The following is a 13,600-nucleotide window of genomic DNA, read 5'->3' on the forward strand; positions in this document are numbered from 1 at the left end:
TGTCACATGTTGCCACGCTATTTCTATGAGACAGGCATCTGATTTACCCGCTTTACAATGGGAATGAATACAAGATGATCGAGTAAGTAAGTCCCAAGAGAGGACTCAAGAGTTAAGGGTGCAAGAGGGTAAAGGTTAATAAAAAGAAGAAAAAAAGAGAAACAAGACGGGGAGATGGGGAATAAGGTGGGGAGCCTCACCACAAATCCAGGGCGACAGAAGCAGGTGTAGCCGTGTCCTGGATCATTCTGAATGCATATCCCCTGGTTGCAGGGCGGTGGAAGGCACTCATTAATGTCATCCTCACAGTGAGGGCCTGTCCAACCTGCCAGGAACAAAAGCCCACAGAGTGCCGTGGTGAGGCCAGGCTCTCCCACTTCCACCCTCTGAAGTGAATATCAATCAGATTCTCCTACATTGATTTGCTTCTTTTTGAGTTCACACACACACACATACAAAGACAAGAAAAGGCTTTCACTAAAGAGCAAGACGCCACATACATTTTAATGAGCCCGTCTTTTTATCGCCGTCTGTTTTAGTACTGTATGTCTACAAATATTCCCCTGGGGAAAAGAAGATCACTCTTGAACGGCTTTGAGGCACAGAAGCTATGTAGGCAATGTGGCAACCTTTAAGTGACACTTCATGTGGCCTATTTCAATCCAATATGGGCATTAACATGGCGACGTATAGTAAACTGTTCTCGAACACATCTGGGGAACAGTGAAGTGTTTCTGTTCACTTCAAAAAAAAGTCTTGCTATCGAGGTTCTGTCTTAGAAATCTTGTTCATGAGTCACAAAGGTTTCCTTTAACAGGTCTTGTAAATCTAGGTAAATTGGAAAAACTCACAGGATGTCTGAGTGACTCACCTGACCTGCAGTGGCAGACGTATCTATTAATACGATCTTGGCAAATGGCACCGTTGTGGCAGGGAGCTGACCAACATTCGTTAACATCCACTTCACAGAAATCCCCCATGAAACCTGGCGGACAGCTAAGAAAACATATCATACTTTCAAACTGCGAGGCTGTCACTTCCTTCTTGTGGGTCTGACACACTGCATCTGTTGAAAATGTTTTCATTTTTTATCAGAACAACTTTTTCGAGTCAGTTGTTGCTTCTTATTTCAGAGTTTATTATTTAAAACAGACAAATCTGGAATCTGAAGAGAAACAGCAGTGGAATCAGTAAAGCAGATGATAAACTAAAGAGTGGCTTCAATTTAAACTGAAAGTAAGGAACTGCTTTTAATTAACATATCATATCAAGCTGTACATTATATTATTATAATGGATGTGTGGAGAAGTATCTGTATTATTTTACAATAATCTACATACTTTACACCTACAGAGTAATAAGATACTGTTGAACTTAACAGTGCCTATACTATATCTGAACAACTCTAGTCGATCCTGATGCTCTCCTAAGAAAGAAAGAGCAATGCATTAGTCCAGCTTGCACATTGTCAGCTAAATATTCATAATGAATCCAACAACAAATCCACAAATGAACAGTGACAGAGCCGTGACAGAGTACTTTGGAGTTCTGGCGCAGGGTATTTCCATACCACCTGAATGAAGTTCAGAGAAAACACTGTTCAGCGTAGTGAACGGATGATGTTGCCAAAGGACTGCTCTTAAACAAAGGGCCCTGGTTGTTTTGTCCATGGCTTGACTCAATGAATAAAGGAGTTGTGGAGTTGGTGATTCGAAGAGGATAAGCTGCACCTTGAGCAAAGAGAGGTATACCACTCGATTCTGCAGATGTCATCCCCACTGGCTTTACGTTTTGTAGAAGAGCAGAGTCATTTTCCAGATGGGCAATGAGCCTGATCATGTAACAAAGCTGCCTGAGGCCAAAGGAAGGCCGAGGTCTGCTGACTTGCATGGATTTACAATTCACAGTCACCAGACCGTGAACTCGCTGAACATCTTTGGGAATATTTGACATTATAAAAAGTGACACAAGCAGAACAATGTAAAGAAACAATGCAGATTCTCAGATTTACCCCAAAATGAATAGTAACAAACTCCTGCTCTATTCATGAGGCTAAGATTCCTCTTTGGGAATTGACTTCTGTTATAAACTTAGATCATAACTGAGTATAATCATGTACAACACCAGGAAATGGACAAATGATTTTATTCATAACCTCTTGGCCGACCACCTCAATAGAGGAAGAATGGAGAGGGTTTGAACAATGAATGCGTACCACTTCACACATAGGATGCAGGTAAGACAACACTGTGATTTGTGTACTGTAGATGTGGTCTGGCGAAGAAACCATTGCATGACTGATTTCATATTTAAATGAGTCAGTGTGCTCATCCGATCAAACCTCTCCATTCAAGAAGAAAACATATGTGGAATGAACAAAACATGCTTTGAATGGGATTTGAAGTCACAGTCTGTGACGTAAATGCAAACCAGAAGATTGGCTCTTCCACAAAAATCACAAGATGGGCACCTGCTGTCATTCTAACACTGGACAACAGCTATATCTGTGTTTATGTTGCGTGGTGGTGTTTGTTTTTCAGAGTCAAACTCCTTAATTGTCTGTAAAAAAGCCAAATCAAACATCTTGACTGATTACTGAACCTAAATAGGGCCCAAAACAAGTTGATCATGTATTAATACCATAATGAATTTAATTTGATGTCCAAAGAATCTTAATGTGCTCCCAACGCACAATCATCATGTTGCAGATCAGCAGAACACTAAAGGACATTGTTTGTCCTTAGTGTGCACATTTATCTGTGAATATATATATATATATATATATATATATACACACATACATACACAAATTAGCCTACAACATCGTATGACCAATGCTGTGCTCAGGCAGCAGGCAGTCCTGTGCATCAACATATAACACTGAAGTGCACCAACCCATTTGGACTTGTGGTGGTCTGGGGTACATTAAATCATGACACTGAGCATATAGCAGCACATCAGCAGAAGATTAGACAATGCAATTAACTGTAAGGCATCCAGGGAGCAGCTGTGTCAAATCTGCACACACTTACCACACACCTCTTGTATTCAGATACACTTCATCACTCAAGGGAGAACATGTCAGTAATGATTCACTGAGCCAACCTAGAGGAGTGCTACTGTATATGAAGGCACACATATACATCAGCACTATTCTTGAGAGACAAGATTATTTTTTAGGGAGAGAAATGCCAAATTTATAGAATGCCGACCACAATTTTAACGGGGAGGTCAGATTTTTTACCAGTTCACCTGTGATATTTACAACTCCCCACGATTTAGATATTTACTGTTTATTAAGCCCGAACCCAACTTATACCCTAAAAGCATTCCAGTCTCACGGGGCACATATTCAGTTTACTGTGATGAATGGTGGCACATTCTTCACTCACAATTTGTTTCAGTATCATTTCATTAAAGCAATAAAAGACTTTTAAGTGTGGTACAACTCACCTGCATGTAAAGTTTGATCCCTCACCGTCAAGGCAGGAGGCTCCATTGAAACACAGCGAGACACTAAAAGCGGCTTCTTTGCAGACATCTACATCATCCTCACAAGTTTTCCCTGTGTAGCCTTCCTGACAGAAGCATGCATATTTATCAATGAGATCCGCACATGAGCCTCCGTTCAAACAGGGACTGGAAGCACAGTCCTGGAAATGAAAGGAAGCATTTTGACAAATATGACCATGACATGCACAATTTACCACCCAAAATGCATAGTGTGCGATTAAAAAACTAAAAAGTAACAACTTTGGTTGAGAATAAATTGTTAGTATAGTTAAAATGCAGATGATCAGATTATCCACTGAACTAAATACTCAGAGACATTGTAAGCAATTCGATGTTTTATCTCTAGAGTCCAGCACAAGCTGTGGTTTAAATCAATCAGGCATTAGACTAAGCAATTCATTTTAATCAGGTATTTGTACAATGCTCACATGGTAGTTCAATTGACTTATCTTGTACACAAATCAATAGAGGTGGTGATACCAAAGGCCACACAAAGATTAGAAAATTCTCGTCATTCCCTTTGAACACCCAGCAGGTTCATTAATCGAGCCCAACTCACGTCAATGTTTGTTTCACATCTCCTGTCGCTCCATCCCGATTCACAAAGACAGGAGTATGAATTTACTCCATCTTCACAGCTGAGAAGGCCACAGACGGGGTTAGAATTGAAATCAACCAAACCTCAGATCTTTTGCTGTATAGTTCAAGCAGAATCCTTTGAGATATAATCTTTGAATGATTTAGCATTTCCCCTTTAACGGAATTAATGACTCTTATACAACAGGTGACATGTGTTTCCGCTCACTGCACTGGCAAGGAGTGTAATTCAAAATAATTCCATGCAAATTCCACACTGCATTTGTGGTCTTTCTGTTCTACATGACAGCAAAAGAAATCTGTACCTCCCATGAAGACAAGGCGCTGACACGCATTCATCAATGTTCGTCTCACATTGGCGCCCGATGAAGCCATCGAGACACAAGCAGTGGTATTGATCAGGCGCGTCGATACATTTACCACGATTCCGGCATGGGTTTGAAACACACTCATCGATGTCAACTCCACACTCCGCCCCTAGGAAATGAAGGGCATTTTAGTAAGCACCATATACTCAACAACTTGATAAGAGAAAGGTTTTTTTCTATTTTTCAGTTTTCAAATATGACAAAAATGTCAAGAAATCTATGAAAGTCTTTGCAAATTACAAACCAGGATGACTTTTGATTATTCTGCAAGATCTGTGGAGACATCGTTGCACATGCTCCGGGACATGCTCCCGTTTTTACACTGTTTTGTGAGTTTGACAAAGCTAGAGGAATAAACTACACCGGTTATGTTTAATGCAATTAAGGAATATGCTGACAAAATTCCACAGTTTGGTTATTTCATATATTTATAATAGTTTCTGGATGCCATGGAGGTGTGAGGTAGAGATACGCTTGTCAGGATGAATTTGTTGTTTGTGTATGTCTTTGTATGGGACTTGTTCAATATAATTAAAAGAAAAAATACCACCATGATTAGCATTGAATGAAAAACTAAAGAACTTATGTTTAAGCCCAATAACTAAACATGTGTACATCCTCCTCTACACTTCTGTCAGCCAAAACACACAGCGGACAATTATAAAAGATGAAAATCAGCATCATGAAAACTGTATGATATGCAAATCAACTTGCAAAGACCTTAAACTTGAGGCACAAGATCCATCAAAGTCAACAATTCACCACGTGTATCTTAAAGACACATTTATACATAATTATTGTGGTATTGTTGCCAATATTCTCCTCGTCTGCTTGCCGTCTTGGCTGTCGCTGAATCAGACTACGGAGACTCTGTTTTTGGATTTGTGGATTTATCATCGTAAGTTAGTTTAAGATTCCTGCTAAATCACTAAACAAAACCTTACACATGAAAAATATTACAAAATATTGCTCTCTAAGGGCAGACATGCTGTCTTAAAGATGCTGTAGTGGGCTCAACGTCTAAAAGCTAGAGTGAAGATACTGCTGTCACAAGAAATGAGAAGACCTGAGGAATTCACAGAAGTACTCGCTAACCAATCGCTCAATAATTAAAATCTCCGAATGTCAAATGTTTTTGATACCGAATCACAGCATGGCTTTGTCTATGGACATCATAGAGCATTAGGATGGTCATTATATACCTCCATCATAATGTTCTAAGCCCTATTACACTTTCATAATTTAATTTAATAAATTCTACTTGTGATTTATGACTCGAACCACTTGACACACACAGCTGAGCTGCATTTCAAAATGAAACTTGAGATGATGTATACACTTCTCTGTGGCATATACTGTTGACCTGCTATCTCCCCGTAAAGATCCCCGAAATAAAACAGCAACGGGTCTCTGTGGGTCTCTTGAGTTAACGAGATGCAACCAGTACGGTCCTCTGAGAGCAAAACACTGTCTCCTAACAGCCGCATACTGTCCAGATAAAGCTGCCTCGCCAACATGACATGTTTTTTATTTTAATTTTATCTCTGGTCTCTGTAGAAACCTTTGATAAAAAGTGATATCACAGGCTGGCAGAGATGGTAAACAAGAACGTGCTGCGTGTAGTTTACTGGTATTGCATTAAAGGATCTCTGGGTTTTTCACCTCAAGTTACCTCTTGCTCGCATATTATTTTACTATTACTGTCAACATACCGTGAATGTTTTTGATGAAAAGGGTTTGCCATGAAAAAAACCGAATTCAAAGTGCCTTTATCTTGTGTCTTGTGATTCTATTTGACACTTCAGCTTTAATTATCAGTATCCAGCTGCTACATGAATAGCAAGTGAATCAAAGCAGAAAGCAGAAATATTATATCCTACTGGAAGTTTTTAACCAAGTTTTACACCCTAGTCTTCTACAAAATATCGTGTGAACTTCTTCACACCTGTTATTTGAATTTAAAAGATGGATATGGCTCATGTGTCTAATGATAGTAGGATAAATGACTAGGAACAGAAATATTCAGAAAGAATAGAGAAACAAATCCAAACCAATTGTGAGTATTGATTAATGGTTTAAAATCCTTATGACTCTAAATTAAATATATTATGGTTTTAGCCTGTTCGTCAAATAAAACAAGCAATCTGAAGACATCGCCTTGGGTTCTGGGGAATTTTTTTTGTGATTTATTGAGAATTCATTGACAAAATCAATAATCAACTCTTTTAAAAATTGATTAACAGATTAATGGATCATGAAAATAGCCCTAACCTAAACAAGAATTCATGTTTACATCTTGTAGTAAAAACCGGCCTGTGTTGAATTAAAGTGATGACTGACTTTGTTTTGTGTCCCACTGATGTAGTACATTAAAGTAACAATAAACAGCTAATTAAATGAAATCATTGCTCTACAAATGTGACTGTGAAACAAATGAACCAAATACAAACTACTGACATAAAGATGCATGATGTCTTTGAAAGGTGTTATGGGAAAATATGTCAGTCTACTGCTTTAGGGTTAAAGAATGTAAGTTTTAGAAGTGCAGGCACTAAACCTTGTTTATCTTGTTATCTGTTTGTTCCTGTGCATTGTTTCTGTCTTTAAAGACGGGGACACACACAGGGGTCATGATTGCGGTATTTCCCTTGATGGGCATCAGCTGAAGGGCATGACCCTCTGCAGGCATATATGATATGTGATGGTTCACAGGCTTATTCCGTCTCTGCAATACTGTGACTTAACTCTTTGACCAGGTCACAGTGACATCAAAGGACGCATCTGACTGGGTGTATCCATGGTTTATTGTGGGGCAAACTGATAACAAAGGGGTTTGTAAACAGGCCTTAAAAGCGCCTTCAGGGTATCGTAAAGACAGGACACTATGCTTCAAAGAAAAACATCTGCCTTGACTGGTTTCCTTCTTCTGTTTATTCTTGTTTGCGAACCAAGATAACAGCATGCTGGCTGGGCATAAATGTCCATGCATTTGAATGTGTCGTCAGAGCACCTCTTGCAGATGACGGTGATGTATCTGTGAGACTGTGTTCTCTTTGCTTGCGAGCAAATAAATTGACTATTACAACTTTGATCGTTCATCCAGACTCTGTTTCATTTGACATTGATGAGAAACATTTTACACTCTTCTCCCGACTATTCATAGAAATATTCCACAACAAAGGCCAGTTTACCCACATTTGTTCCAGAAACAGTGTGCTGGTTACTCCCTCCATGATGTTAGGATGGAGGCAGCAGTCTCAGGGGCAAATAAAACCAAAGCTACCTCACTTGCTTTGTGTTTTTGTAATTTGGGTGAACCGACCCTTTAAAAACAGTTTAAACTTATTTGACAACAGAAACTAAATCAAAGACTTTTTTCAAAAGCGTGTCAATATAATAACATGATATACACAGCCCAATCCCACTAAAGGACCGGTGCATGTTGCAACAACAGTCAACGTCCCTGAGAGGATTCAGTGAAGTGCAGCACTGAACTAATGGAAAAGTGTGTCACATACTATACGCACTGTATATCCGTACAGCTGTGCCTACACAGTACCATGTCGAGCAAGGCACGATGCTCCATACAAACTGTGCTGCACCAATTGTGCTGACTCAAAGAGAACACATGAATTGCACTCAAAACAACGTATATCTTCACCATCCATCAGCCACATTGAAGATAACTCTGAGGACTCGCTAAGTAAGTCAGCTTTACTCAAAGAGTGGATGCTATTTATTATTCATGCAGACCCCACAAATATAGCACTGAGATCTGAGGAGAAATGGAGGGGAGAGTTCAAGCTGTGAAGGAATCGCCAGATAACAGAATGTGTCAAAATGTGTCTACCTTCTGCCAACAAATCTGAGACACAAGATGGGAAAACACACAAATGACTGTTCGTAGTAGTCTAAATGATAGCACTTCTTCAGAGAGATCCACAGAAGTGACTCATTTTGCTGGGGAATTAAAAATAAATGGGTTGTTCCTAATTCTACAAACAGGCATTTTTATGATGTTGTTTTTCACTAAAGTGATAAAAATATTATGTGCCAACTACTAAAATGTCAACTTCCAGGAATCGAGAAAAAGAAACTGACCCATTGGGTAAGCTTTTCATCCATTGGCTGAGAAAGATGTAAACAAAGAAAGTGTTTCATCATGAAAGAGAATGAACAAACCGACAGTGTGTAACATTTAGGAGGCTAAATTGGCAGCATTGGAATATAATATTCTAAACTATGTTTTAATCAGTGTATGAAACACGGACACAGCGCGAGCAGAGAGGCCGCTGTCGTGAAGTGAACCGGCTGAAGTGAAGGATGCTAAAGTTGACGGCAACTACGCGTGTTGTTAAAATATTTGCAAGTAAAAAGTCAATCGTTTTTCAATACATCTGTGCAATAAGAACGGGCATGTAAGCGAAACAAAACCCATTTGAATCGGCCACCGCTGCTTTGTTTACACAAGCACAGCACGCAGGATCAGCCAACAGCAGCCAAGAGGACAGAAGACAGGATGACAGAAGACAGGAGGACAGAAGACAGGATGACAGAAGACAGGAGGACAGAAGACAGGAGGACAGACTGATACTGACAGATGTCTGTGTTCTTCATTCTTTATAAAATTCACTCAGAAATGTTATTTATGTGATGAACATTTTACATTTGTTTCCAATGAGATATCAATTACGTTATTACTTTGTTGTTGTAAACATAACGATTGAATGGCACTTCTATATCCCACTGCCCATAGACTGATGCTCACACTATGTCATTTGATGTTTGTATTTGGGTCAGATCTGAAGGACTGAACTATGAATGAGATATGGGATCACATACTGAATATTTAATGCTGCAGACTGGTCAACAAGGGTCTGAAATAGTTTTTAAAAAACATACTAATCAGTACTCAGCCCCAAAAACACATCAAGTCATGTACTCAAAGTAGCAAGAACTGTCTTGTTCTTGATACAATAATAAATTCCACTATTCTATTCACGTTAAATGTACACTACACCTCTAAAGCAATAGATCTGCAAAGCCTCAGTGGCAAACATCAAAAAAGTGACCAAATGTTATTCATGAAGTTCACCCAGTAAAATACTGAATGTGCTGAAGCCTGAACAGCAAACAGCATTGCCCGGGCCGGAGCATCATCCACCAATGTGCTGACTGAGGAAGCTGCACCAATGTGCTGATTGCACTGTGCTATCACTCAAGGGAACATGCTCCTTAAGGATGGGTGAAGGAGAGAAAACAGAAGGTGACGAATAGTGTGCTTAAACTGTGATTTATACAAACACGATTACCCATTAATCACGTCGCTGTAATGACTTCTGACCTCAGTACAGAGCACAGTTAAATAATACATTATTGTGATTGCAGAGCCTTTTAGACAAAAACATACTAAATAATGGTCAGACAGCTGAGATGTAGGCAACTGCCAAGACAGTCGTACGGCGTAAGACACAGCGTGCTTGTTTGTCAATATCTCAAGACAAAATGATATTCTAAATAGAAATAAAGCTTGTGATTACGTTATAGCCATAACTTAAGGTTGTTATTAAGTATGTGATTCATTTTGACCAGATTGGAAAATATAAAAAAAAGCAGCTTATTAATCTTAATGTATACTTTCTAAGTGGGTCATCGAGAACCGATCAGTTTAGAAAAGGCAGGTAATGGTCCAAGCATTTATACTGTGGAAAAAACTGTGTGTACAAACAGAAAATATCGATGAAAAATGTACTATTAGATGAGAATAAAAAGAAGTCGCACACAGCTACAGTATAGCACAACGAACCCGCTCGTGTTTTTGTAAAAAGTTGCAACGCTGTTACTAGAGCAAATATTTTGTATGAGTTCTAGTTGGTTTCAGCCAATCCAAACTGTACCCTCTGGCCGCTTGCTCTCTTGGGGAACCCTGTTTCCTCAGATGAGCTTAGAGCAACAGAAAAAGTAATGACTTGTACTATGCTGTGTGTAGGCCTAATAATAAAAGCTGCTTCTGTGGGAATTGGGCCATGCGTGTCAGGTTCAGCTCTCCAGAGTAGCAATACCTCAGAGATTACCCCCCCCCCCTCCCTCCCCTTCTCAACTGGGGAAGGATAAATTGATGATACAGTGCGGAAGACAAATGAAATTAATCTTCCCAGTACCTGACAGGAATCGGCTTCAGCGCGCACGCACGCACGCGCGCACGCACGCACGCACGCACACTGAGATGTTTTCATCAGATAAAACACGTGACGTGAATCGATCTTGCTGCCAGCCACTGTATCTTGTAGAGGCAGGTTGGCTAATTAAAAGCAAGTATTGAAAAGCAGTTTTTTTTTTTTTTTTACACTAAGCCAGATCTGTGTCAGAGTGTCCATAATAGCGTGCGGCCGCAGCAAGTGTTGATGAGCTTTTTAGTTAGACTCTCATATTGATCTTCATGTCACCTGAGGGCAAAAGAGCTACCTGAGTATCCAGGGCGACAGACACACTTGAAGCCCCCGGGCGTGTTGATACAGATGCCCTCGTGGAGGCAAGGTGAAACTTCACACTCATTCACATCCAGGTCACACAGCGTTCCAAAATAACCAGGAGGGCAAATGCAGCGGAACCTAAGGAAGATAACACTCAATCATTAGGAAATAAAGTGAAATCCAATGAAGACCCAGTGTGTCAGACAGTATTGAGAGCATATTTTATTCGTGTTTAGTTCAGTTCTTAGCAGAGCTTCAAAATATGCATTTATTTTTCTCAGCAAAAAACTGCACACACTCTTGTAGACGCAATTAACTGGAGAAAAACACTGTGTGTGTGTGTGTGTGTGTGTGTGTGTGTTACAACCCCACCAATAAACCATTTCCCACTCTCAAACTGATAGGCAGCTCTTAAAAAACAAAACAATAGGGCAGCAATTACGTTCCCCTGTGTGTACCTAATGTGAATTATATTTGATGACTTATTACTTAAGAGCTTCATCTGTCCAATAATGTGGTTTACTCAATTATAATTCCTCCCTTCAGCTGTCGGTGAGCCTAATATCCCCTGACCACACACCTCGGAGGACATGCTTATTCTGTTTGTACGTGAGATAATAAGAAAACAAGTCATTAGACACCTCTGTGCTAAACTCTAAACTACATCTTTTGATTAGCTTGGCATCATTTTTCATCAGTGCCGGTGGTGGTATTTATCATGCCACAGCAGAACTGTGCTGCCTAATAACATCAACTCAAACTGCTGGACTGATCTGAGACATCTCTGTCAGAACAAGTAACACTTTCTTTATTGCACTGAGTTACACTGCCTGGAACAATCTGCTAGTCGATAACAATTAGTCGTACCGACATGCACTGGATGAGAGAAAAAGATGCAACTTTTACAGAGTCAAACTCAAAGTATCGAAGGAAAAGGAAAAAGACAGCAAGGGCTCACTGAGTATGCTGCAGAGTCTGATTCATCACCCCAGTACGGATGGACTTGTTCGGCTTGTTGGGTCAGGGAGATAGCGGCGTGTGCAGTGTGTTTGCGGTGGGCAGCGAGGTTAAAGCACACCTGATGTGAACTCCCTGGACTGTGCAATCAGGGGAGCGCTCTGAGCAGGGCCAGGTCACATGGGAGGAAAATCATGACGGGAGACAAACTGGAGACAAACCATTTAGGACTCAAATTGGCCCTGGGACTTCGCTACCCATCTGTCCGACTAAGCCCGGAAGCCCCGGGGCTCCCATTAAGCACAGCAGAGAGAAGCACCAGTGGAGTAAAGCCCGATCTAGATACATGATGTGTTCCTGCTGAATTCGCTCTCTGTCTACAGAATAGCAGCTTATGTGTGTCAAGGATGAAGACAGGCTTGTTGTATAAACCAGAACACTTTGAAGAGAAAGATCACAACCTTGTGCGTTTTCTTCGGAGAGCGGTTTTAGTTATTGGCCTTTTAAAACAAATGCAGGAAATTAAAGCTGCTTGGCCTTTAATGATATGTGCATTTTCTTTTAAGTGCACAATACAAAAAAAGGCTAAGGAGCAATGTGGAAGCAAAAAAAAAAAAAAAGGAATTATAGTAATACTTACTTGTTCACGAGGTCTTGACAAACGGCAGAGTTGTGGCACGGGCTAGAAGAACACTCATTGATGTCTTCCTCACAGTGAAGGCCAGAAAATCCCATCGTACAATCACAGCTGGATAAGAGAAATCATTAACACGGACACATTGTCTCAGATGGAAAATAGAAGATATATCTGTTTCCCACTAGCACATGCACAGAGGGGGGGAATCTATAGAAATTGAATATTCCCTAAACATCATATTTAGTCTGAATGCACACGCAGTACAGTGGCATAAGCATGGATTATGACTGATTAACAATAAGGGCTGCATTACAAGAGCAATTAAGGCACATTTGTTTCGTTTACAATTTCATCTACTTTTAACCTGAAGCGTACATGATTAAATCCATTGAAATACATTTGAAGAAAGGGCATGAGCTCAGAGCTAATCTTTTAGCGTAGTGTATCAAAATGACAGTATAATGGTCGTGATACGTTGGATTTACTAATGTTTGAAGGACATCACTACAAAGCTCTTTACCTGTAGCCGTTGACCCGGTCCACACAGTTGCCCTGGTTCTGGCATGGATTTGAGCTGCACTCATTGGTGTCAATTTCACACCAACTTCCTTCAAATCCTGAAAGATAGAAGAGATGGTCATGGATCGGCGAGCCCCACTACATCCTGAAAAACGTCAGGGCCGATGACAACAAAGACCCCAGTGAATGCCATTTTAATGGAACTAGTAGCCCCTGTAGCATATCTCATCTTCCAGCTCTCAGCACTCACTGTTTCCCCTTTGAGAGTGTGCAAGTCTAATAATACTTCAGCGCTCCAGACAGATTGGTCTGAGGTTTAGTGGTTTGGGGTTTGGGAGGTGTGTGGCTTTGTGCACCACCGTGCATACGTGTCTGTTTGAGAGAAAGCTAGTGAGTGGGGGGACATCTTGTTAAGTTAGGGTAAGAGGCAAAAACCCAAGAGCTCCATTGCCCTTGTTCATTGGGGGGTTGAGGGGCAGGATGGCTAAGCAGATCAGCATGGCTGTTTTGCTGTACTTTGGAAGGCAGCCTGGGAG

General features: G+C 40.4%; 1 protein-coding gene across 1 annotated transcript in view; it reads right to left on the reverse strand.

The window, feature by feature from the left end:
- The window catches only part of eys (eyes shut homolog), a gene marked incomplete at both ends in the record, with an annotated part of 142,260 nt that overhangs the window by 65,907 nt on the left and 62,753 nt on the right, over window positions 1–13,600 (reverse strand). Inside the window, 8 exons of the mRNA XM_079279841.1 lie at window positions 201–325; window positions 872–996; window positions 3,454–3,653; window positions 4,073–4,151; window positions 4,416–4,587; window positions 10,944–11,089; window positions 12,549–12,656; window positions 13,066–13,162. Of these exons, the coding sequence (XP_079135967.1) occupies window positions 201–325; window positions 872–996; window positions 3,454–3,653; window positions 4,073–4,151; window positions 4,416–4,587; window positions 10,944–11,089; window positions 12,549–12,656; window positions 13,066–13,162 (1,052 nt within the window). The remainder of the gene's footprint in view (window positions 1–200; window positions 326–871; window positions 997–3,453; window positions 3,654–4,072; window positions 4,152–4,415; window positions 4,588–10,943; window positions 11,090–12,548; window positions 12,657–13,065; window positions 13,163–13,600) is intronic.

This window comes from Melanostigma gelatinosum, assembly GCF_949748355.1.
Source record: "Melanostigma gelatinosum genome assembly, chromosome: 12".
In the NCBI taxonomy this organism is placed as follows: Eukaryota; Metazoa; Chordata; class Actinopteri; order Perciformes; family Zoarcidae; genus Melanostigma; species Melanostigma gelatinosum.